This window comes from Podarcis liolepis (genome assembly GCF_965112155.1).
Source record: "Podarcis liolepis genome assembly, chromosome: 3".
In the NCBI taxonomy this organism is placed as follows: Eukaryota; Metazoa; Chordata; class Lepidosauria; order Squamata; family Lacertidae; genus Podarcis; species Podarcis liolepis.
This window is the reverse complement of record NC_139557.1, coordinates 90,746,699-90,772,168: the sequence shown is the minus strand read 5'-3', so window position 1 is coordinate 90,772,168 and position 25,470 is coordinate 90,746,699. Positions and strand designations below refer to the sequence as shown.

Genomic DNA, 25,470 nt, shown 5'->3' with positions numbered 1-25,470 from the left:
AGCAAATAAATAGATTTTCAAAGCATCTTTCCAGCTCTAAGTGATGACAAACAGCATCTTACCACACCAGATACAGCATGCTATATTGGCGGCACACTAGATACAGGCCGATACAGCAGCAGTATGCAAATTGATTAACACAGAAGATTTTAAGTGGTGCCTTGAGACACTAGAAGAGAGCTTCAGTTGAAATAATGAACCTGAATCATCATTTTATTTCTTTGTTTTTTTAATTAATAAATGCAATATTATGTGAAATTGATTTATAACAAACTAGAAGTTTTACACTGGATTTGGTATGTTATGCTGCTTAAAAGATTATTACATGACACTCCCACATGCATCTTTATTTACACCGGTCATCCCAAACAATGTAAGAAAAATATGTTTCTCTGGTAGGTATATCTACCTTATGACCTGTATAGGTAATGTTATTAGATCCTTTTGAAGCTTGCAGAAAAGAAGTTCTAACTTGCTGTCCTTGAGAAAAATATTCTGAGGAAGATACTCTGTTGAAAGTTTAGGTTTCTGTTGTATTAAAAGTATCTATTGCATGGAAAACCTTTTTTTGTTTCATAAAGGTAGTGCCTGTCAAAAAGTCAAGGGAGGGGGGAAAGGGAAAGGAAACCATTTTCCAAAAAGATACACCCCCACCCCCAGTTTCAGCACTAAGGAAATACAAAGAGTAATTTCAGCTAATATCTAGTCAGTAATGCTGGTGACTTGCTCATCTTTGGTGGTGATACATCCTACAGTGGCAACATCAAACATGGCTCCATCCTGAGTGTACAGTTCTGCCATTCGAATGCTTTGCTTCCTTAGATCACAACTCTTGTTTCTGTCATACAACCAATGCAAAGCTGGATTCTTTTGTATCGGATATATCTGAAGGGAGTGGGGAGGGTCATTTCACAGACAGGAACCAAGAACAAGATGACTGGGAAAGAAACTGGGCACCAGACCCAGGCAAAGACATTTTGCTGTCTGAGGTGGAACTGCAAATCCCACCCCCGCCCCTCCTGAGTCCAGGTCTGTAGTTTTCAAGGATGCCAAAGTTACTTTGGCAAATGAGACAGAAAATCTCACAAGTGCTTCTCCCCCTCCTTGGCAGTAAAACTAAATTTAACAGTTAACAATGTTTTGCCCTTTTATGGCACACAAAAACAGCTCTTTGAGGTAGCCACTTCACTTTGCCTAATGGTAGGACTGACCATGCTGAGAATAACTGGGCTATGGCCATGGGAAGGGTGGAAGTTGGTAGCGAACCAACCAAAGGAAGATGTGAACTAAGGAAGTTGACACTAACAGTCAGGTGAGGAGAGTGAACATGGAGAATATAGTTTAAAACAGGCTTCCTCAACCTCGGCCCTCCAGATGTTTTTAGCCTACAACTCCCATGATCCCTAGCTAGCAGGACCAGTAGTCAGGGATGCTGGGGCTTGTAGTCTCAAAACATCTTGAGGGCCGAGGTTGAGGAAGGCTGGTTTAAAACTACTAGTCGGAATGCCTCAGCAACCCACCACGTAATCCATGCTCCATGCTTCCAATCTATAATAATGAAATTTGTCCTCCTAATCTCTCTACCCATCGCATGGGGGGAAAAAGCATTCACTTAGTTCGAGAATAAATGGCCTTGCCAAAATATCTGGATGTTTTAAACCAGCTTGCTTTCCTCACCCCCTTGAGTTTATGACTGTCTAAATCCCTTCCTCCAAAAGTGAAATAACTTCACTCCCATTTCCGCCGCCTAGATTCTGTGCTGTTCGAAAAGAATTTCCCAAAGTGATTACCAAAAGGCCTGAAAGAGAAATGATTACAAATGGCTGAGTTAACTGCTCCAGACGGCCTCATCAGTCATCATAATGCGGCCTCAGCACAAGTCTCTTCAGGACAGGCAACTTGTCATGACAGATGAAACCTCTTTAAGGAGACTTCCTCCCTTGGCTGTTCCTCTAGCTAATCCTCATGAGGGAAGGTGCTTGCAAATAACGGTTCTTAAGCAATAATCTCAAGGAAATCTCTGCCAGCTGCCAATAGTACACTGGTTAGTTGTTTTCCTAAGCGGGGCCCACATTTCTCAAAGCTAAAAGCTATTTACTTCCTGCATCTAGTGGTCAAAGTGCTTGTGTAGTGATTCATTTAAAGCTCTTTTTCAAGGGAACAGATCAAAGGCACCCACATGTGAAGAATGGCTGCTGAACAGGGCAGGTACAAAATTGAGTTGCATGGTCAATCAACTGCATGCAGCCTCGCTGACCCATAAAAGTGAAGATAATTCCATCGACACAACTCCATGCCTCATACATTCCCCGGTGCATCATTAATCATTTCTAAAGCACAAAGTGCATTATCTTCTTTAGCCTCATAACTGCGAGGTCACTTCGAGTGGGAAACAGCAACATACCAGAGGCCATCAGCTCTGTGGTTAAGCAGGGACTTGAACCTGGAGCCACAGGTGCAAGTGAAAAACTGAAACTCAGAGATGTCCAACTTCTGTATGTGATCCTTGTTAACTTTCTTATTGTTCTGATGAGTGAAACTCTGGGCAAAGTTTTTACCATATTTTGATTAACATTTGGTAATCTGGAGTCCCATGAGACACCAAATGTCCATCAGTTTCTTTGACTACCACATTAACTTCAGAAGTTTACTGATCCCATTTTACGGATGGGGAGATTTAATATTGTGGTTGAACTATGTTTCTTTGGGGTAGGGGCAGGGAGAGGTAATAAGAAATGGAATCAGGATTGTACTCAACTCCCGTAATCCACACTTGCCATTGAAGGTGTGAAAACAGGCTATGTAATTCCAGCCCTATGTGCATAGACTTTTTCCATGCAGTTTAGAACTACTGTAGTATGTTAAAATTGCTTATCACCATGTTAAAATATGGGGTTGTTTATATCCCCTCCAAATGCACAGTTTATGTATGATTATTATTACATGAAGAAGGCTTTGCCCGTGCCCCCCACTGGAGTCATAGCTTAGGTGTAGGCCCTTTATAAGACTCAGAGATCTACCACCTAGATTCACAAACCAAACAGAATTTTAAGCCAACTATCCTGTTGTCTTCAATAGGACTAATGGCTTCATGCTTCAAGCTACCTCAGTGAAAATGATTAAAAATATTATGAAGTAAATACCAACAGAAGAAAGGAATCAATAGAAATGGTGGGGTTTGTTTTTTTTAATAAAAAAAATGTATTATCTCTTCATCCTATCTAGGCTCAGTATTCTTCTTTTGTCAGTAGCAATATGAAATAAAGATTGCCTTTCTAATCACACAGATTTTGTCTCCAGTAAAGCAGATCAAATGCTTAGCTTCAAGTCACAAAAATGGCCAACGAGTAAATTCAAAGCTGTGAGAATTACAGTTGTTGCACAAAATGATCTAAATGCATAGTTATGTATATTCTACACTAAATTCAGCAGTAAGGGTTTATTTTCCCTGGCAGCAACAGAAAGGACATGAGGTATGCTGTTCACTGTGTTTCTTTTAGTTTTGCCTAACTACATAGCAATATGCTTTATGTGTCTGTTTGATTAGATGCCTTTGTGCCTTGTTATGTTTATGCTTGCTGTGCATTAATCAATTTTGTATCTCTTACCCATAAGCATGCTAATCGCCTCTGAATCCATAAAAGAACCACCTTGCTTGCCAGAACCACCTAGCCTTGGCAGAACAGAGCCCCAGAAATAAATGGCATGAGCATGCACAGAGTGCATTTGCCTACCCCGTGAGGATTCTTTGTATTTCAAAAGAAGCTCCCTTAATAGTAACTTCAGTTTGAAACACAAACTCATTGGTTTGCATCCAAAGCTAGTCTTACTCAGTGTAGACCCATTGAAATTAATGAACATTACTAATTTAGGCCCATTAATTTCAATTGCTATAGTCTGAGTAGGGCTAACAATGCTTCATTGCCAGTCAGCCATATGATACATCAATTCACAGCTATTCTTCCACCAAAATGTAAAGGGGGTGGGGAGTGGCTGTAGCATCAACAGATAGTAATCACTTTAATGGGAATCTGTAAAGAGAATCCGGTCAGCAAAGAGTATAAACAATGCAACAATTGAAAATACTAAAATTCAGCAATGGCGGTTCATTGTTTGTAGTCATATTTCAAAGGTATCCTTGGAGGGCCCTCAGCCAATTGGAACTTAGTTCTGTGCATATTGCACTTACCTGTAAATACACCACTGCTCCCATCCCTAACCACCAGTGATAGTTTTCCAGTGATAGGATTAGATTCCAAAACAGTGCATTCACGGGGTCAGATGAAGGCAGGGCAAGAGGGACTTTGGATTTCTTGGATCCAAAGCTCCTTCATTCTTCTGAGGGTCCTCAGGATCAGGCTTGTTACTAACAACAGACTTGAGCTGCTGTAGATGATTCCCCCACTGGTTTCACTTGAGGTAGGGAAAATTAAGGAAAAAACAACTATTTGTGAATGGAAAGAAGCATGTTTCCCCTGCTCCCATGTCCTGCTGGCTTTCAGAAGTGGGTAGAACTTTTGAGGGGCCAGATTGTCCAGCACTTCATTCCCCACTTTCACTCCCCCTCCCACTTAGAATTGCATTGTAAGGCTCATTTAAAAGCAAGCATTGACGGAGCTAAACATACATCCCTTGAGAAGGCATTTCATGATTTGAGGCCATCGGTGAAAAGGCCCTGTCCCTTGTCCCCATGGTCCTGTGGGCCTGGCCTCTTCATCTCAAGACCTAATAAGGTTCATATGACTGCCATTCAAAAAGTCCAAAACAGTTTAGTGCTTTAACAGCAGTATTTAAATTGGACATGGAAGCAACCAAGTATCCAATAGAGCTGATGTAATATCAGCATAGAATTCTCTGAATGCTTAGCCCCAACCCAATCAATCATTTGGCATCTCTATTCTGTACTAACTGAAGTTTCTGAATTGTCTTTAAAGGAAGCCCACATAAAGTACGCCTGCTTTTTGAAACAACAAAATGTGTTTTAAAATTTGCTTTAAAAAACAACAACAGATGCTTGAAACTTTGTTGGTGTTCTGGGAGAGCTGTAAGTGTCAATGAAACCAAATAAGAATATTTGACAAGGGGCAGAATAATACCTGGTAGAGTAGCCCTGAAAACAATCCCCAATGCACTCTGCTGGAGGGAAGAAGAACCATTTTGTACTCCAGATTCTGTCCCATTCCCATCAACCTCCAGCAGTATTACCAATGTTAAGAAATGATGAGATGTGTTGCCCAAGAAAATTTGGGGGGTACTAGGTTCCCCACCTCTGTTTTACATGATTGTGTACACACATGTTGCACATGGTGAGGTGTTGCCTTTATGACATCACTACACAGGAGTCTTTTCCACATCTAAGGTTGGCAGAGATATGCAAGAAAGAAAGAAAAGGACCATAGGTACAGTCAAAACCATATGAATTATGAGCACAGCATGTTGCCAACACCAGCCTCACTGTTACCTTAACCGGGCAGGTATTGGGTTGAGATGCCAGGTATAAGAAGTATGAGAATTGGATAAATGAGTGAGGCTGTCTAATCCCCTAAGAAAGCCCGGTGCAGAGATTTATCTTTGGAGAGCCACGAAGATGGGTTGGCAGCAGCAGCCTGCAAGCTGAGGAAAAGGAATGTTGTGGCCTGCATTTTGTAGTGTATCTAAGAGAGATCTCCCAATATTTCCTATCTCTCTCCTATAAACCCCCTTTTTCAGTTTGAAAACAAAATGATGAGGTACTGTAATTTTCTCGTCTACAGCTTCCATTTGCAGTCAGTTCCGAGGTGCCTATCTGTGTGAAGATAAGAGCTTTTCATGTTTTACTCAGGTGTTTTATGGCCTTCATTTCAGGAACACTTACAAAACTTTCATGAGAAATGCTCCTATGTATTTAAATTTCCTATGGTTGTAGCCAGAGATGATATCCTTTACCTTAAGCAAAGCAGAAATATTGCAGTGAAAACAGACAACATAAGCACACTGGCATCCTTCCCAGTCAAGGGAATATGAACAAGGTTTTATTGTTACTGCCAAGACAGCTGGATTTTAGATGGAAATAGTAATCTCATTCTTTGGCTGTTTCTAGGGGTAATACAGCTTTCCTGCTAACAAATGCCCAGTATTCTTTCTGCATTAGAAACATCTTGTAAGTTCATTATCTTTGTGCCAAGGTATTTCTCAGCCCCAAACCCTAATGACTCTAATAAATGGCAATACACACAAAAGGCAAGAAATTCAAAAGTACAGTACCCTACAGCTATCATAATTTGTTTCCATTGTGCATATATAATGGAACTTCGGAGCATTCTGTGGCATTAGCTTTAATGGCCTGAATGTTTTCAGTTTTTAGAAATTAAACAGGTTGCAGATAGCATTCCTGACATGCTTTCTTAATCACGTAGCCCCTGCAGTAAGTAGACTTGGTAGCTGGATCATTCACAGTGGCAACAATGGCTCGTTAAGCTGACCATTAGGCAGCTACTTCAGACTTCTGGAATATGTCCCACTCATCTGCCAGTATGGGGTTTGTAATAAAGCCACTGTGACAAGGAGAGTTGCAAGGACATCTTTGCTGTTTAAACTTGGCCAGGGAAAAAGGAAAGAGATTTGAGTTTTGTACCTACGAGATGTAGAGATGGTCACCAGCTTCAACAGCTTCAAAAGAGGATTAGCTACCAATTGCTACTAGTTGTTATGACTATGCAGTACTTTGAGCATCAGAGGAACTATGCTGCTGAATGCCGGTTGCTAGAGAACATAAGAAGGGAAGTGCTATTGTGCTCATATCCTGCTTGCAGACTTCCCGTAAGCATCTAGCTGGCCACTGTGGGAATAGAATGCTGGACCAGTTGGGACTTTGGTCTGATGCAGGAAGCACTCCTCATCACTGAGGGCACAATGGCCTTGCGTGACACTGCTGCAACCAGAGGAACTCCAAGCTTCAAGGGAAGTTCAACTCCATGCACAACAGGCTGCACAACTAATTCCTGGGAATGGAAACCAATCACCCCCAACACCTCTGCTTTGTTAGGATTCAGCCTCAGTGTATTGGTCCCATCCAGCCTGTTATTAAATCCAAGCACCAGTTCAGCTCTTGCATAACCTCACCTGACTCAAAGGACAATGAGGAATAGAGCTGAGTGCCATTAATATATTGATGGCCTATTACTTCAAATCCTCTGCTGCAAGAAGCAGCCAGCTTCTGACCTTAGAAGTCAAAGGACATGGGGGACAAGATGGAATCTTGTGGGACCTCACAGCACAAGTGCTATGAAGCCAAACAGAAGACACCCAACGCCCTTTTCTGAAACCAACCCTATCAAAGTTCCCCCAACTCTCACCTCACCAAGCTGGTCCAGCAAGATTCCATGGTCAATGCACCAAAAGTCACAGAGATAAAGAAAGAAATGCAAGGGTTAAGAATTCAGGTAGCTGGCAGAGAGTCCATCAAGGACAGTATCCACATCTTTGGGCTGCATTGACTGAAACCATTCCCAAGCAAAATGACTAGGTGATATTCTGGACACCTCCACTGGATCTGTATCACCATCACTATCTGCATCAAGTTCAGAAGGCATATGAGCAACTTTATCCTCACAGCGCCTTTCAAATTTGTCACAGCAGGCTTCCAAGGGTTCCACCCTTTCCTGTGTCTATTCTTAAAAACTCATTCACCACTCAAAAAAAAAGCTCTGCTGGACAGCTCTCTGAGCATTCAGTGGTGGCAGAAAAGTGAGCTTGCTTTGCTGCCATCATTGCCAAAAAGTAGAAGCAAAAATGTTTCCTTGCTAGAGTTAAGTCATGGTTGCTGTTTAACTTGCCACTTGGTATTACCCATCACCCTGCTTGCTTTATAGCCCACAGCACTACAGGAAACCAGGGAGCTGACCAGGCTGTGCGTTGCAGGACAGGGCACTTGTGAGTGATCATATCAAATTTCTCCATTGTCAGATGGCTGTTGCGGTTGCTCGAGAGTAACCAGGCAGGACTCCAAACCTGTGTTTTACAGGTTTTATTTTGGTGCAAACTATTTACAATGAAGAGCTCCAAAGCTCATGTCTGGCTCAATCGCTAGCAGAATCCGGGAGTCATCTTTTTTTGGACCTCCCCCAACATAAGAGTTTCGTTACCCCCAACCTTCTCCTTCCCTCTTTGAGCCTTAGGCTACTGCACAGGATGGGCGATGGCAAGGGCGTGTTTCCCTCCTGTCCAGCTTGCCCAGGAGCGGTGTTAAGGCTCCCACCAGCATCCTCTGGTCCTTGCATCTCTTCCCCACTGGAGGTGGGGTTTTCCTCCTCCCCGGAAGAGGAAGTGCTTCGCAAGATTTTCGGAGGCTCCCTGTAACACAACTGCCCTTCTATTCCTCACCTCTGAGCCGATGGCAGTTCCCTGACATCCACATATACCATATCTGTATTAACACATAAATATTCCCTTGGCCCAAGGCATTCATGGCGTACATTATGAACATGTGCATGTGCTCACTGTATCCATGCTCTTTTGGCAGAGTCATCGCAAAACTGTTTCTGAGTTTTAAGTTTAATTTTCCCATAGTGCTTCATCCCTCCCAATCTTCCTCTAGCATCCAAAAGTGAAAACAGAAAAAGTACCACTGCATTCCCCCTTGTGTGTATTGGGTCAAAAGAGCTATCACAATATTGCTGATCATGCTGATTCCAGCCGCTGTCCGTAACAAGTCCCACCTCTTAAAGTGATGATGATAATAATTAACAATAGTGCATTAATCTCCCTGGAGTTTCCCATGTCCCGCATCCTGTGTGGCTCCCTTGTACATAACCACCTGGGCTGCTTTGCAGATGTAATTGTTAAAGCACACTCAAGAGTGTTGTAGTAAATAGAAAGCTCATGGATTTCTGGAATACTGTCTGATACCTTTTTGTGATTACAATTCCACAACAAAGAACGAGACATATGTTGGAATCAATCCAGCAAGCATGGCTTCTGGGTAAGTTCCACATGCCTGGAATCCATAGGGGCCCGCCATTGCAGTGCTTGATGGGCTGCATTCATTGTTGATTGTAAAAAGATGTGCACTATTTTCACATGGGGGCAGGATGAGCATGGGGGGGTGTTAGCTATTTTGACTTTGGAGATTAAAAACACACACCATAAGAGCACGGAATACATTGCATCTGAGGAAGAAAACAAAAGAGACAAAAACAGCATCAATCTATATATCCACAGGGAGACAATGAGTAGTGCAATAAAAAACCCCTCTTTCCTAATAAACTGACTCAGACCAGGCCCGAAGTTTCTGAAATCCCCCTTTTGGATCTGTGCTGGAGCAGAGCTAATAAAAGAAAACATCTCTCTCATATATGAAATAAATATATATGGTGGTCATTTTAAACTTTCTACTAGGTTTAATGGGCCTACGGAAGGATTTTTTAAAAGTTCAGATTTGTTTTGATCTGCTGTGCACAAATATATATAGAGAGAGAGAGAGAAAGAGAGAGAGAGCGCTAGAGTTCATGCCTGATACATTTTTGTTCTGATTTCTAAAGGTCCCATGGCTGCTTTTCTTTTACATCGGCAGCCATCATATTTCCTGGAAGCCTGGAAATCTTTCACCCCTCAGCTGCTTATTCTCCAGTGGAGACATCACTGAGAGCTAAAACACACGATATGGGAAGTATGAGGTGCAATTTTGGGGATTGTACAATTCAAACTGTAGATTAATGGCAGCTGTGGGAATAATCTATATTTTTTAAAACCCTCCCAGCATTATAATAATAATAATAATAATAAGAAGAAGAAGAAGAAGAAGAAGAAGAATTAAGTGTAGCCACTTATGCATCATCACAGACAGGATAAAGATTTGCATGAGTTGTTGTTGTTGTTTTATACCCCACCCTTCCTCCAAAGGAACCAAGGGCTGCGTACTTTTTTTACACCTGCTTTTTGTTTGTATGGATGCAAATTTAGAAATAATGGATGGAATTCGATGTCATTCCAAGGCAATTGTTCCATCAACCCAAGCATTTTGGCTCGCTGGGTGGAATTACCTTGCACTGATCCTCCAGAACCTATGGGGGAAGCCCTGTTCCGCAAGTGGGAGACCTTGCACAGTGCTCCCGCTGACAGAACAGGCTAGTTGAATCTGCCCAATTTCATTAATTTAGATATAAATGCAATACATCTTGCCATAGTGGGGGAATGTTGACCATTGTGCCTGCTTGTTCTGCTGCCCAGGTGTTAATTGTTGATGGACAACTTCAGTGTCCAAGCACTCTCTTCTTAACATTCCTTATCTTTAAATCCTATGCTGTTTAACATCTCAAACTGGATTGACATTATGGTGCCAGGATGAGCTGGTAAATCCTTTAGCCCTGTATCATTTCCCCATTTTAAATGAAAAAATTCCTTCCAGTAGCACCTTAAAGACCAACTAAGTTAGTTCTTGGTATGAGCTTTCGTGTGCATGCACACTTCTTCAGATACACTGAAACAGAAGTTGCCAGATCCTTCTATATAGTGAGAAGGTGGGGAGGGGTATTACTCAGAAGGGTGGTGGGAATGGGAGATTGGCAGATAGCTGAGATGAGCCTGTTGATGATTCAGCAGCTTCTGAAAACTGGAAAGAGAAGCTGCTGAATTGCAACTCATTACCAAACTTAAAACCACGGAGAGACCTGGTTTGAACAAAGACATTGGATTCTTATCCCATTACACATGACTAAGCCATTTCTCACCCTCTCACCCCTTGCCTTTTCCTGTAAGACCTATTACAGTCGTTAAGAGTCGTCAACAGGCTCATCTCAGCTATCTGGCAATCTCCCATTCCCACCACCCTTCTGAGTAATACCCCTCCCCACCTTCTCACTATATAGAAGGATCTGGCAACTTCTGTTTCAGTGTATCTGAAGAAGTGTGCATGCACACGAAAGCTCATACCAAGAACTAACTTAGTTGGTCTTTAAGGTGCTACTGGAAGGATTTTTTTTATTTTGACTATGGCAGACCAACACGGCTACCTATCTGTAACTGGAACCATTTTAAATGGTTCCCCCAGATCCTATTCCTATCCCCCCTTGGGGAAAAATATGCATCTATGGTTATTTTCCCTCCGTAGGGCAAATAGTAATGTCTCTGGGGGAAAGTTAGACTGGAGAAAAGCGTGGGAAGGAAATAGTTATGCACTTTTACAACATTTCCAAATTACTGCTGATACTATCTGATGCTTTCAGTTCCCTCCTCCATTTTTAAAGGAAACTAAAAGCAGATTCAAAGCCTTTAATCTGGATTTTCTATAGTCATCTGTAATGAAAATATCAAGCTGACATTGGTGGGAATGTAGATATGGCTGTCTCTTCCACGTAGTAGCTGGCATTATTAACAACATTAGCACAGCACAAATGGTGAAAAAGAGGAGCAAAGGTGTTTCATGCTCCCTTATGTGAAGTCCAGGCTTTGGCAAGAACTGGGGTTTGGGCAAGTGGAATATTAAAGCATTTACAAGCTGTTAGAATTTATGTTTAATTCTCTTGGGGGTCTGGAGGGGAGAGCATGCTCCTAAGCATTACGAGGCCTAACGAAATAATTTTTCAGGCTGATCATAGTCAGTCAACAGTGTCAGTCACTGTAAATGTTTCCAAAAGTACATTCCATTCAAGCCTCAAGAAACATCTTGGCATCTACTACCACCTACTAATTGCTACCTGTATCCCTCCTTCTCGGCAAGAGTTCGGTACAGATTTTCTGACACCCAGAATACTGTTTATTTGCACTCATCAAGCTTTCAGAGTGTGACATAAAATCATTGTAACGTAATACATTATTTAACATGTTTTCCAACTGGAAAAGATGAAGTGATGGGTTGTCACTGAGCATTTTGGAAAAGGAAAAGAGAATATTTGGTCTGAGGCTATGCACCCTGCTAGGACAGTGGGCAAAGCTAAACTAGTACAAGAATCAACCAAACTAGAGGAAAATCCAGCACTTTTCTGCCCCATTTATTTCAACATAGCAGAATTAAGCATGCTTTTTACCCCTCTCATTGAAATAAGTGGGGGGAAATGTGGCTGAATTGTGACTTTCCATTGGGAGTTAAGACCAATTCGTAGACAAGGCCAACCATGTAGCCAGCTTGTTTGTCAGGTGACTATTGAGATGGATGAGCTCTCCCAAGCTCCCCTGAGATTAACTCAGAAAGGACCCAAGGTCTTCAGGGGGTAAAGAGTAGAAAAAGCATGGAACATATTGGGGAGCCAGTCTGAAACTTGTAAAACTGAAACACATACACACACACACACAGCCTGCAAAATTTTCAGGGAGCTATATAAAGAGGTTCATATAAGATTAGAGTACCAATGGCTACTCTTACCAGTTTGACCAGCTGGAGAGTGCTGTTGTGCTCATCTTATGCTTGTGGGACTTTCCATGGGCATCCATGGAGATTTCTATAAGCATTGCAGAGGGTTGGACTGGATGAACCTCGGGATACCTTCCAACTCTACAGTTCTATGATTCTGAGATCTGGTTGGCCACTGTGACAACACAGTGCTGGACTAAATGGGTCTTTGGTCTGAACCAACAGCAAGGCTCTTCTTTTGGCTGCAGGGGCAGGAAAAACTAGGCTGGGAAAGAGAAGTACATCCCCTATCATGCTCTATGTGTCTCCACAAGCCTCTGTCTCCTTCCTTCTGTGCTCACAGGAGACTTTGAGAACATACCATACATGGGTATGCATGCAAAGGATCAGAGAGTCAGCTAATACTGGGCTTGCGTGTGTACACAGTAGGAGCATTTCTAGTGTCTGTTCTCATGGTCTGCTGAATGCAGTTCTCTCCCTCACCTCCATGCATATTACACCATTGGCTATCAGAGAAGGGCCCGAGTGTTGATACAGGCGTTTATTTGCTGCATGCACAGAGATGCACGCTTACTGTAAAATGGGCTCACAGAGTCATTATTTCTCAGCAAGTAGTGACAAAATGGAGCACAAGGTAGGAAAAAGTAAAATACAAGCCAGGAATACAGTGGTACCTCGGGTTACATACGCTTCAGGTTACAGACTCCGCTAACCCAGAAATAGTGCTTCGGGTTAAGAACTTTGCTTCAGGATGAGAACAGAAATAGTGCAGCGGCGGCAGCAGGAGGCCCCATTAGCTAAAGTGGTGCTTCAGGTTAAGAACAGTTTCAGGTTAAGAACAGACCTCCGGAACGAATTAAGTACTTAACCTGAGGTACCACTGTAGCCTGTTCCTCCCTCCTGGATTAGACCTTTCTCCTTTAAGCAAACTATTTGGGAAGTAACTGGGCTGTTGCTTAATCAGGGGCCTTATGAAAACTGCTTCTGAGAAGGAATCTATGGATTTGGCATAGCAGGTCTAGCCAAGGAGATGGGCCTGAGTCGTACCAAAATCGCAGTGGAGCTAAATTAAATATGGCCCATAGGGTGTTTGTAAGGAAATAATTAGAGGCTCTCATTTTTTCTTCCAAAGGCAGAAACTCTGTACCCCTGACCTACTTAGACTCTTGTAATTGAGCTTTTTGAAGTATACTTGTAAGAGTTCTGCTTTCTGCATCCATTCTTAGAGTCGCTCGTGTGGAAAATGAATAAAGAGGCCCTGAATTACTACTACGATGAATTCCTGGCTTTTATTCAAACAACTGTTTGAGAGTAATTTTGCAATATATCCCCCAAGCTCAGTATGTAACCAAGTGGAATTTGACCTACAATCTTGAAACTACAATTCTATTATGGCACTTTAGAGCTTTGAAAAATGCCTGCTGCCTTGGTATCCTACCTGGCAGAAACACATTACCCAAAGGATGAACCTGCAGCAGTGCCTAGAAATAAGATGAAGTTTTGCTCTGGCCAAATTTGCTGTTTTACAAAAGTTTTGTTCTTGGTCTTCAGTAGCTGGGAATAGGCATCCTCCCGAATATAATGTTTCAAAATGTTGTCTACATGTTCTCTAAACTTGCAGAACAAGCAAACAAAAATACTTTATTCATAAGTGTGGTTTGACTGTGGAGTTCGCCATCGGCTGCTATTGTTATCTCTGATCCACACCTTCGTTTCATCTCAGACTCCAGCAGGTGGCCTTGGAGAAGGAACTTTCTCTGAGCTTCAGCTCTCATAATTCAATATGAGGTGAATAACACGCACCCGCCTTACAGGGTTGTTGTAAGAAATACCAAGATAATGTAAGTGATCACTTTGTACACTAAAGCATTATTACTTAAAGTATTTTTGCTATTCTCCAGAGAGCCAAGGATACTCATAATACTCATGATACTCCTACTCCTGCTAATAATTTATTTTTATACCCCGTCAATCTGACCAGGTTTGCCCAGTCGCTCTGGGCAACTTCCAGCAGAAATGTTGTTGTTGTTGCTGCTGTTTATTGAATTTATATACTGCCCTATACTGGAGGTCTCAGGGTGATTCACAGATTAAAATCAAAATAGAAAACCACAAAATACAGGAAACAACAACAACATCAAACATAAAAAGCTTCCTGAAACCGGGCTGCCTTCAAATGTTTCCAAAAATGTATATAGTTTAACTCTTTGACATATGCCTGGAGGGCGTTCCACAGGGAGGATATGACTTCCAAAAAAGTCTTCTGCCTGGTTCCCTGTAGTTCTCCCTGGTTCTCATAGTGAGGGAACTGCCAGAAGGCCCTCAGTGTCTGGGCTGAACAACGTGGGTGGAGACACTCCTTCAGGTATGCAGGGCAGAAGCCATATAGGGCTTTTAAAGTCAACACCAACACTTTGAATTGTGCTTGGAAACATACTGGAAGCCAATGTTGATCTTCTAGGACCAGTGTTATGTAGTCTCAGTGGCTGCTCCCAGTCACCAGTCTAGCAGCTACATTCTGGATAAATTGCTTTTCATATCCAAGGACTCAACATGCTATGCTCTTTTTTATCTTTATCATACAAACATCTAAGGCAGTTCTTAGAGTGCAGTAGTAAGATAAAGTTGCAGTATAGTACATTTTCTGCTAGAGAACTTCATGTGTGCATGTTCACCTGTATGTAAATACAATAGCACACCCAGAACCTTGCCATTCATTTCATTGGGACTTCCCAGTGACCTTTTGTTTTGATATAGAAAAATGTTTTGAGCTCTGACCTACAGCATATAATAAAGTGTCTCCACATTTCAAAATCTGCCAGAGTTTGCTTCTATGATCATTGGTGTTGAGAATCAAACCCTTAAATTGTTTCAATATCTGTGCATCTAGTGCAGTGTTTCCCAACCTTTTTTGGGCAAAGGCACACTTGTTTCATGAAAAAAATCGCGAGGCACACCACCATTACAGCCCCGTGACGTCAGCGCGCAGCGTCACGCCAGGAGGGACATGAATTGCTAGCAAATTACATAATCACCTCCTTGAGGGCTGGCTCATCTTCTCCGAAGGCAGAACCCCATTAATTAACAGCACAGACTCACACCATAGCCAAGACGAGGGGGGAAAACCTCAGTCATGCACAGTCATGCACATGTGGGGGCTAAATGAGGACGAAGACCGGGCAGAGAGCAGGGTTCAAATCACCCCACCTGGCCAGGACAATCCCTGGGTGCTCCCTTGGGCCACTCGCCTGACCCACCTCACAGGGCTGTTGTTGCGAGGATAACACGGGGAGAACCACGCGCGCCCCCGGGAGCTCCTTGGAGGAGAAAGCGGGCGATGAATGCAATGCACGAAATATATGAGAGGCGACCAGGTTTTGCAGGTGAGGGGCCCCCGCCAGCCTCCGCTTCCAACACCCGGCGCAACGACGCCAAAGTTTCCCCCCGGGCTCGGCTCGGGGAGCAGCGCTGCTCCCCCCCGGCTCCCCTTCGCCCTCCCGGCTCTCTCTGCCGCCCACTGGGGACCCCCCTCACCTGCCAAGTCCGGAGCGGCGGTGGAAGTTGCATGCATGCATGCAGGGCGCCGCGTTGCCATTGCATTGCACTGCACTCCATGCAACGCCTGCACGCATGCATTGCCTTGCACGCCCGCCAAGGGGTCTCCCCGCGGTCCGATGCGTCCCCTCCGGCACGGATGCAGCATTGCAAAAATAAAACCCCGCCGACGCAGCCCTACCTGGGGGGCAGCCTCCGCCTCCGCCGCTCCGCCTCCGCGGGGATCCCCGGGCTCCATCCTGCCGCCCGATCTCCGCGGGGGCGCAGGCAGGCTGCGCGGGGTCTGCGCGGAAGAGCCCCTGCCCGCCCGGCCGCCGCCGCCGCGCTCATTCCATGGCCGGGAGAAGAGCGCTTCAAACAAAACGCCCAGCCCGCCAGGCCACGCTGGGAAACATAGTTCGTGCACCCCGCGCGGGCGCGGAGCCCAAGGGCGAGGGGACTACAGATCCCGGCAGCCCCCGCGCCGGGGACGGAGGGGGAGAGGCCGGGTGCAGGGATGGAGGGACGGGTGGGCGAGCGAGTGAGTGAGTGGCAGCCGCCAAGCCTTGGCCGAGAGCTAGGAAGGGCCTCCCCGGAGGAGGAGGAGGGAGGCGCAGAGCGGGAGGGAGGGAGGGAACCCCAGGGGTCATCTAGTGACGGCGCCCCAATCGAAAATTTGACTTAAAAAAAAAAAAAATCTGTCGAATTTTTTAATTTTTCCCGCGGCACACCAGGCAACATCTCGCGGCACACTAGTGTGCCGCGGAACAGTGGTTGGGAAACACTGATCTAGTGAATCTAGTGTTTGAGATAAGATCAAGAGCATCACAGTAACTTGGAACGGGACCTTGACTGTGACTGCCCCTTTTCTGCATTCCAGTCGAGATATGACAGGTATCCACTACCTGCATTTTCTGGAAACAATGGGAGTTGGTGGGTTGCTAGCAGCAACCACCACTGAATTTTTTCGAAACATGTTCTTATATCGCCTCCTTCTTTGACAGTATTCATTTGAAAAGTTTCATCATATTCTAGGCACCCATTCGTGTGAATATGCAAAAGTCTTTAACAATAGGTTTGAATTATTTAAATGTTCTGCATTCCCAAACCCCTGTCATTCAGGGCAGCTTTGCATCCCCTGAAGTTTTATCATTTAATCACAGAAATATCCCCATGTTGATGTTGGTGGCATGGGATCTGTGCTCCAAAGGCACTTGCGTTCTTGAGGAAAATGCAAATTACTTGCACATTTAGAATTCAGGATTAGGCCTCATCAGTAAATCTTAGACCGCAGGCCAAAGCACACCAGTGCACCATAAGGAGACTGCTGTTGTGCTGTGAGAAATGATTTTTTCTTTTTAAAATGAAGGCATCTGAGTTCCTAAAGTACATAGGCCTTCAGAGGAGCTTTTGCCCACTGCATCTCTGCACAGTTTTGTGCTCAGGCTTTGCCTATGTCCCTGTCATTCCCTGCTGGGGCTAGGTAGCTCTACCACATCTTTGCATTAGATGTGATGAGGTAACATAAAGACTTTCAGTGCAAGGATACAGCACAATTAGCTTCCCATGAAGCAGACATGCTCAGAACTCTCCCAGAAACATAGGTAGGTTTCTTTTAATCTTTACACCAAACCTTTTGAGCCAGAAGAGTGAAAATTGCCTTCCTTCAGAAAGTTTGGGAAACTCTGGGCTGAATTAATTGTCTTGTGGTCAGCAGCAGGGGCTGGGACTTGTCAAAGCTCCTTGACCTGGCCCAGTGCCCAAAACTGACCAGAGATGTTACAAGGACCTCCGATTTCTTAGCATGAAGAACTCTGAAAAAACAAAGCAGTGACTTTTTCATACTCAATTTAGGGGACAAATGAAGTGGGCTGTGATGAGGGGGAGGAGAAAAGGAGCTGCAGTTGGATGGTGGTGTAACAGCTAAAGGACATAGATAATTCTGCAGGCAATCCTGTATTGTTGTTTAGACATCCCTTGCTTATATGTTGCATCATATAAGCATACCAACTCCAGACTACTAGTACTAGTCTCTGAGTATCTGAGAGCAGTATTTGGCTCTAAGTTGTCCTTTAGGCAGGAATGTCAAAAATGGCCATAGTTAGTAAAGCAGAATTTAAATGAAAAAGCTTGGAGAGGTTCAGCATGCCTTCTCTTCATGGTTTAATGTGCCCTGCCAAACTCCCGGCTACTAAAATTTGAGCCGTCAGCCTCCCGTTGTAATTCATTCATTTATTTAAAAGGTTAGTATGGCTGCAGAAAAGTGATAAAGTACCTTTAACCAGGGAGCCAGGAAGGGTAGTTGCATGTTCCAACCAGAGTTAAAGTTCCTCGGTATATTTTGACTTTGAGTCCTGCATCTCCAGAGGATACACAATGAGGGGGAAAAGGGAAAGCGTTTTTCCAACCACAGAATATCCAAAAAAATAATTTTGCATTGGATTATTTTGGGAGCACTCAGAGGCATTTTCTTTCAGTCTTATAGGACTATTGCAATGAAGCCCTGGAATATCTGGGAGTAATATTGTCATGTAATCTTCATGAAGGTTGTTATTTGCTGTGACAGTTGCCATTCCTAGTTGCAAATGACTTCTGCACATTCCCCCCCCCCCATGCTTAGGGGCCATTATGGCTCTTGCCTGGCTACTTGGAACAGTAGGATAAGGTTTTAATATAATATTTTAACCTTTCCTGGATCAAGGAATTAGAGGGGGCTCAGATATCATACAGCCTAACCCTGCCCATAAATTCACAACCACATTATCAGAAAGTTATAAGATATAACAAAAACGAATCTATATGAAACTATGCCCCTATGCTGCACTCCTCTGAGGTCTGTTCTAGGTGGCTGCCTAGTTGGCTTAATGATAACACAGGCCGTGGGTGTTTGGGGAAGAATTGCTGCTCCTTGGGCTTCTGAGTCCATGCTATCACTGTACCTCTCTGTGTTATGACAGCTTGCCTGCTTTCTAGGCAGAATATATCAGCAAGTATTAGCACTGGGAGTGAGGTGGGGTGTGGGAGTTTTGGGTTTGCCATGTGGTTGGCTGGCATTGCTGTACATGACATTTGTGTTATATATCTATACCTGGTTTTATTGCATGTAAGGGGCGTATGTGTACATTGGTAGCTGACTGAACCAATATTAAGGCAGAGCAGTTTCGATAGGGGTCATTCCAAGCACAGAGAACAGCTTAGCAGGAGACACAAGAGATTAGAAGTGAAAGACCAAAGTACAATTTTAAGTTGAATTGTTCTGATGGCAGACTGCTGCAATTTTCCTCATGAAGCCAATAGGAGTTATGTGAGAATGTGAGGACTAGCCTTCTGTTGCAATCAGGCTGGTTTTCTACCGGTTTCATTTTCCTTCTTACACATGAAAAGAAAAAATTAAGCTGTCAAACACAAGCTATTAAAATGTAGGAGCTAAGAGTAAAAGGCCTCCATGACACGGCCTGCGTTCTGTGCCCCTGTTTTCTGTTGAGTTTACCTGCTTCCCTGATCAGAGCAGCAGAAGTGCTAATCTCACACTTTCAGAATCATGCTGGCCTGGCAGGTGTTTGGAGTGGATAGAGATGAAAATATACCATTGCAGCTGATGTGGGGTCATTGGGACATGATAATCCCCAAAGGCTTATACCGAACATTCTAATTTGTGACACTGAAATTCAGCAGGGTGTGAAGGTACCTGCTCTATGAGCCAACTCTCCAGAGGCTAAAAATAAAGTGAGAAATGCTCCGAGGTCAGACCTCATGCCAAGAATCTGCTACTTCAGCCAGATGATATTGCCTGCAGTTCTGTGCTGGAGTTAGTTTTCCTTCCCTATGGAAAGAAAAAAAGTAAATATTACTTTTAACTTTACAGTCCTGGCTGTGGATGGCGCTGGAAATAATATTATTTCATGCTTTGGCAATTATATTTTGCAAATCTGGGCTTCCAGTATTTTACCTATTAATTCAAGTCAGTGGTTAACAGTAGGAATTATATTTGCCACTAAACATCTGTGCAGATGTGTGTGTGTTATGTGACTTGTCTTGATTGCTGTGTTTCACTTTCCTACCACGAACAGGTGCCTGTACGTCAGCACTCATGTATGCTTCAGCCTTTATCATATTGAGAGCCATACGCTTAGATTGCATGTCTGTTCTGTGATGATAGCCTTCATAGCAGGATAGAGAATAAAGCCCTTATAGCAAACCCTTCCCTAGGATGTGGTGATGAGAGCACCCAACTAAAGAAGTTTGAAAACAATTTCACAACACCATAGGCATGGATGAAAGTCATCATGAAAAACATGCCCACTTCACTTTGACTCAGTTCTGATTTTAACCCACAATAGCAATTGCGAGTACAGAATCATAGGTTGGCATTTTCTCTGGTTAGATATGGTTTCCATTTCACATTCTAGATTGGTGAAAAGTTTGTGCTGCTAATTAAACTTGCATTTACAAAGCTGACCAGGTTTCCAACAATTGTAATTGCTCTGTTCCAACAAGCATGACTTCCCCCCCAATTCACTTCTGGGAAAGTTTCGTATGGGAGGAAGCTGGCAACTACTGCCCAGTGTGCCTGGGGTGTCTTTGCTTTTATGCACACCACTGAACCGTTGGGGCATTGCTGTCAGGTTTGACAGCACTGCTAACCCCTCTCCCCACAGGTGATCAGCAGTAATTTGGTCTTGCATGTGGCACTGAATGTGTAGCTCGCGGTTGCATATCAGTTTCTCTGAACTGCTACTATTGGGTAATGTTGGTTAATTGCTATTCATGCTCACTTGCAAGGATAATTTTAAATAGATGTACTAAACAGAATGTTTTTTTAAATTTCTGGTTGGCATATGCTATTCTTATATTAATATATCAACTTTTTTGCATCATGATCTCTTTCTTTTATTGGTAGGTGTCAACATTCCAGAATCTCCAACAAATATTCCTCCACGTTCTTTGGATTTTACTGCTTGGAATTTGTCCTGGGTCATGAGAGATTCCTACCCTTCCTTTGTTCCCAGAGGGCGGCACTGTAAGTACATTCATCTTACATTCCCAGTAAATGATCCTATGTTAAAACAAATGACCACCTAGATAAGTTTTCAAATATGGTGTTTCCTAAAATAATGCCATATCATAAATGATTTCAGGTGATCATCCAGTGTTCTGTTAACTTAAAGATGAGCTCACACGTTAGTGTATTTATTTGATAACCTTGTTAATCACTCATATGAAAAACTGGCATTTTATTTGTTTGTTTGTAGAATTTATTAGCAAAAGATTTTTGGCATGGTAACATACAGAAATTGTGCATTACAACATTAACAGTTTCAAGTAACACATAGCCCTAATGATAAACAAATAAGTTTAATATGTTTTAAAAACTTTTTTAAAAATACACAAAGATAGTAGCATGAAAATAGCTGCTTCAAATGAGTTAGTGACCAAAGTAGTGTGTTGAAAATGCCTTGACAAATAGAAGAGTCTTAACCATCCAGCAAAAGACAAGTAGTGACTCTACCTGGAAATCATCTTTCAAAAAGATATCCCACAAAATGCCCTACTCTGAGCACTACTGATTTCAGCTGGCAAATAGATAAATGAGCAAGGGTTCAGTTGCAGTTCTTTAGGCACAGGGAAGTTTATATGGCTGAAACTGGTCATATGTTATTCCTGCATTGTAGGGGGTTGAACTAGATGTACCTTCTAACTCTACAATTCCATGATGAGTCGTTTTGTACCATTTCTTCCATAACCCTAAACCAGTCTCAAAAATGGGAGCCCCATTGTGAGAGGATTGACCTTATCATACACTAACAATCATCCATCAATGCCCAACCTGAATTTGTATGCATTGAGAAAAGGGGTAATGTTAGCAAAACACACATCCTTCCTTGTTTTGCTTTAGATCAGGATGGGCAATTTCTGACCTTTTATATCTTGCTGGTCTACAAGTCCCTGTTGGAGATTCATTCTCCGTGTCTGCAGTCATGGAATTGTTGTCTGTGTATGTTTCCATTCCACAGTGTGGGAAGTGGTGGAGACAGGATGTTTTGATGTTACTGGGTTCCGTGAAGTGGGACTATTGTCCTTTGTTCTTTTTCTCTTTGCTGTCTGATGATAAAGCGGAAGGAGCTAAGCCAGAATGTTCCAAGTGTATTATATGTAAATAAACGTAGATTAGCCAAATGCTGGGCTACTGAGTTCTGTTACGCAAAATGCGAATACTCTGTGGATCCCTGAGTGTGCTAATGCCTTTTGGCATCAGTCGCTGTGATGTTCGGGCAGAGGAAAGCTTTTGAAGCTCCCGAACGACCAACCAGGAGGGAGAGAACATGCCAGCCGCGCATGTGTCTCTGCCTGGGTCCTACACGAGAATAGGACACTCCTAACAGTCCCATCATACCTGACCACTCATCATGCTGGCTGGGAGTTGGGGGTCCAACAGCATCTGGAGGGTCACAGGTTCCCCTTTGCTGATTTATACAGTGATTTAATTTCACTGCAGTTTCTTCTTGGGAGAATTACTACTGCAGTACAATATTAGCACATTGTAGAAGGAATACTAGGTATCAAAATAAAATTTAAAAAATGGAGGGGGGCACACTTTTGACAGTTTATATCAAATTAGGCCATGGCAAGATCCCCAGGAATTATAGTGTGGAAAGCATGACATAGCCGAAGTATAAACCAACACAGTGGTTTTCTGCTTTTGCCACTAAATTGTGAATCATGAATCTGAATTGTACCATTAGACTGATTCTGAGAGGACATTTGGGCTACCAGCAATTAGCAGTGGGACTGATGTGTTCTAAACCAATGTCTTTCTGGCTCACCGTTCTGTGAGGTTTCCTGGCTTCCCATATGGCAATATTGGAAATGGACATTTCACATAATTGTTCCCTTCAGAATTTTCATTAGTCTTCACTGCCTTAAAAAGAATCCTATTATGTATTATTTTTTGTTGATAGTGAGCCATTTTGGAAGCTTGTTGTTAGCTGGAAAGGTGGGATAAATATATATAGAGAGAACAACCTTTCCGTCCCTAGCTACTGCTGTAAGTATAGGTAGCTGAAACAATCCCATATCCTACCTCCGATTCCCTCCCCTTCCTTTGTTACTTTTTAAATGTCTATTATTAGACTGTAAGATCCTTAGGGAAGGGGACTCTCAAAGTACCATATTGAAGGCATTACAGTATATTCATAAAAAATAACTAAAATACCGAATGTTGGAAATTACCTTAAGATGTTTGCAAAGGGTGGTATGAAAGCATTTTAAATCAATAAAAATTAAAACAAATATATCTTGTGTTAGGACAGGCAACCCTAATGAACAGCATATTCAAATGGCAATATAGATAGGTCTGTTTGTGGGTCGGGTACCACTTGTCTGTGTTTAAAGGAAGGCCATAGCTCAGTGGTTGAGCATCTGCTTTGCACATAGAAAGTCTTAGGTTCAATCCCTGGCAACTCCTGGTGGAACTGGGAGAGAAATCCCCATCAGTGTAGACAACACAGAGCAGATGCACCAGTTGCCTGACTCTGTACAAGGCAGCATCCTTGGTTCCTGCACTGACATAATTGTAATGGACAAAGCAGGAGAAATTGCAGACACTTCAAATGGTAGGATGATGATGATGTAATTATTGCAAAACCTGCCATCACTGGTTTGTTGAAAACACCAGTCTGGTAGCCAACTGCAAAAGGGCATGTGAGTCACTGGCGCCATCTTTTAACTGATGTTTGGCGTCTGACTATGGAGTCAGTATGGACTTTATTATAATGGTTTCTTTCAGAGTAATATGGGTCCTGCATAGGCATTCTTGCAGTCCTTGTAGCTTCTGGAAAGGCTATATTCAGCATTCCTTTTGGAAGATGAAGGAGGATGAATCTATTGCCAGCCTCTTGTGGGAACAGATGAGGTGGAAAAAGGCTAATAAGATTTACTCACCCCAAGCCTCTAATTATCTGCTTGAGGAAAAAGTTTGACCTACGTGTGTGAAGGCATCACATATTTCTCTAAATTTATGCCTTAGCCTTTTATGTTGTACAGTACACATTTGTTCAAATGGCAGAGAATATCTGCTCCCTGCTTTTGTATCAACCTGAACAATGAGAACCCTCTAGTTTCGTCTTAGGCTAACAGATTTTTCTTCTTCTTGTGCCTTCTAATATATTAATCATTTCATCCAGCAGAAAACATTTGGTTTAGAAGTTTAAATAAAGTTTAAACCCTAACATAACTCCATTTGTTGTATTAGCATGTACATAAATGAATATTGCCCCATTAATGCACACACATTGCCATTTTGCAGATTTTAAAACTGAGCTAAAGTGCAGCTAAACTATTTGTTTAAGGCCTTTCAAACCTCACAGGCCTCTTTTTCTAAAGATCTCTCCACTCCCATATAAGGAATGAATAAATCATTTCCTAACAGTTCACAGCCTTGTTGCCTGATTAAGATTACAAGTGTGTGTTAATAAAAACTTCTATTAAAACTTTGTTTGCCTAATAGTCTGATGGGACCCTTCTAATTAAGTGACTGGCACTGCTGAAGTGAGGAAATATTAGTCTTCTTAATTATTTTTTCCTTGTTTTTTTAATTGATTGAAAGCTGAAATAAATTATTTTTATAGTATTCCCCCTCCCCTGCAACACGCACACACACACACACACACACACATACACAGAGAAGGGAAACCTTGAATGCTTGAGTCTTGACTGCATTTCTAAAACTGCATATTATAGTCACAAGAGAAAGTCATCAGCTTCTTTGAAACTGCAGCAGGAATGATATAGTAACAGGTGTTTAGGCACTCCTCACTGTTTATTGTTAATACCACCTATTTCCATTAGTGGATGAATAACTGATGTTGATTACTGGTCATGTCAGTCAGAACACAGTTTCTTTATTCAGTATCACCTTCCTTCTAATGCCAGACTTGAACAGCCCATTGTCTATCAGTTTGGAAGTGAAATAGGGCTGTGCAAAAGTTAAAGTAGTGGTTTATGCATATGCAGTAGCGCCTGTAGCTCTACAGAAGCATATCAGTTTAGAAGTTAAAAGGAAGAAGGAGCAGGAAAGAGCTATGAGTTCCAGAATCTGAATGGTGAGAATGATTGAGCCATCAAACACTGAGAATTTCGAGGGCAAGGATGGAGGGTTGAGAGAACTAGCCTGTCTGAGCCCCTAAGATGTTATAGAAGCCTACAGGGAGGATTGCTTTTATTTTATTTATTTAAATATTCCCCCCCCCCACGCCCACCCAGAGCAGTTTACAGAAAGTTTTTTTAAAAAATCTTCTTCTCTGGTCTGGCTTACAATATAAAAATACACAGCACAAAAAGAAAATGGATTAGGAGGAAAGAAGAAATAAGCAAACTTGAGGACAAGTTTATGTTCAAGGGTCTGTGTGACATGAAGTTAAAAAACACTCCTCCCAAACCAGTCTGGAACAGGAGTCTTATGGCATTGGTCAGAGCTTTTGAGGGGAGCTTTCAGGAAGAGAGAGGGAAAAATCTTTACCACTTCAGAAGTGTACCCCAGCCCAGCAGCCAGTATGGTGTAGTGGTTAAGAGCAGTGGACTCATAATCTGGTGAACTGGGTTCACGTCTCAAC

The 25,470-nt window shown here is 42.7% G+C and overlaps 1 protein-coding gene across 1 annotated transcript in view; it reads left to right on the top strand.

Moving 5' to 3' along the window:
- The window catches only part of ALK (ALK receptor tyrosine kinase), a 599,157-nt gene that overhangs the window by 148,262 nt on the left and 425,425 nt on the right, over window positions 1-25,470 (top strand). Inside the window, exon 2 of the mRNA XM_083496014.1 lies at window positions 20,760-20,879. Coding sequence (XP_083352140.1) covers window positions 20,760-20,879 — 120 coding nt within the window. The remainder of the gene's footprint in view (window positions 1-20,759; window positions 20,880-25,470) is intronic.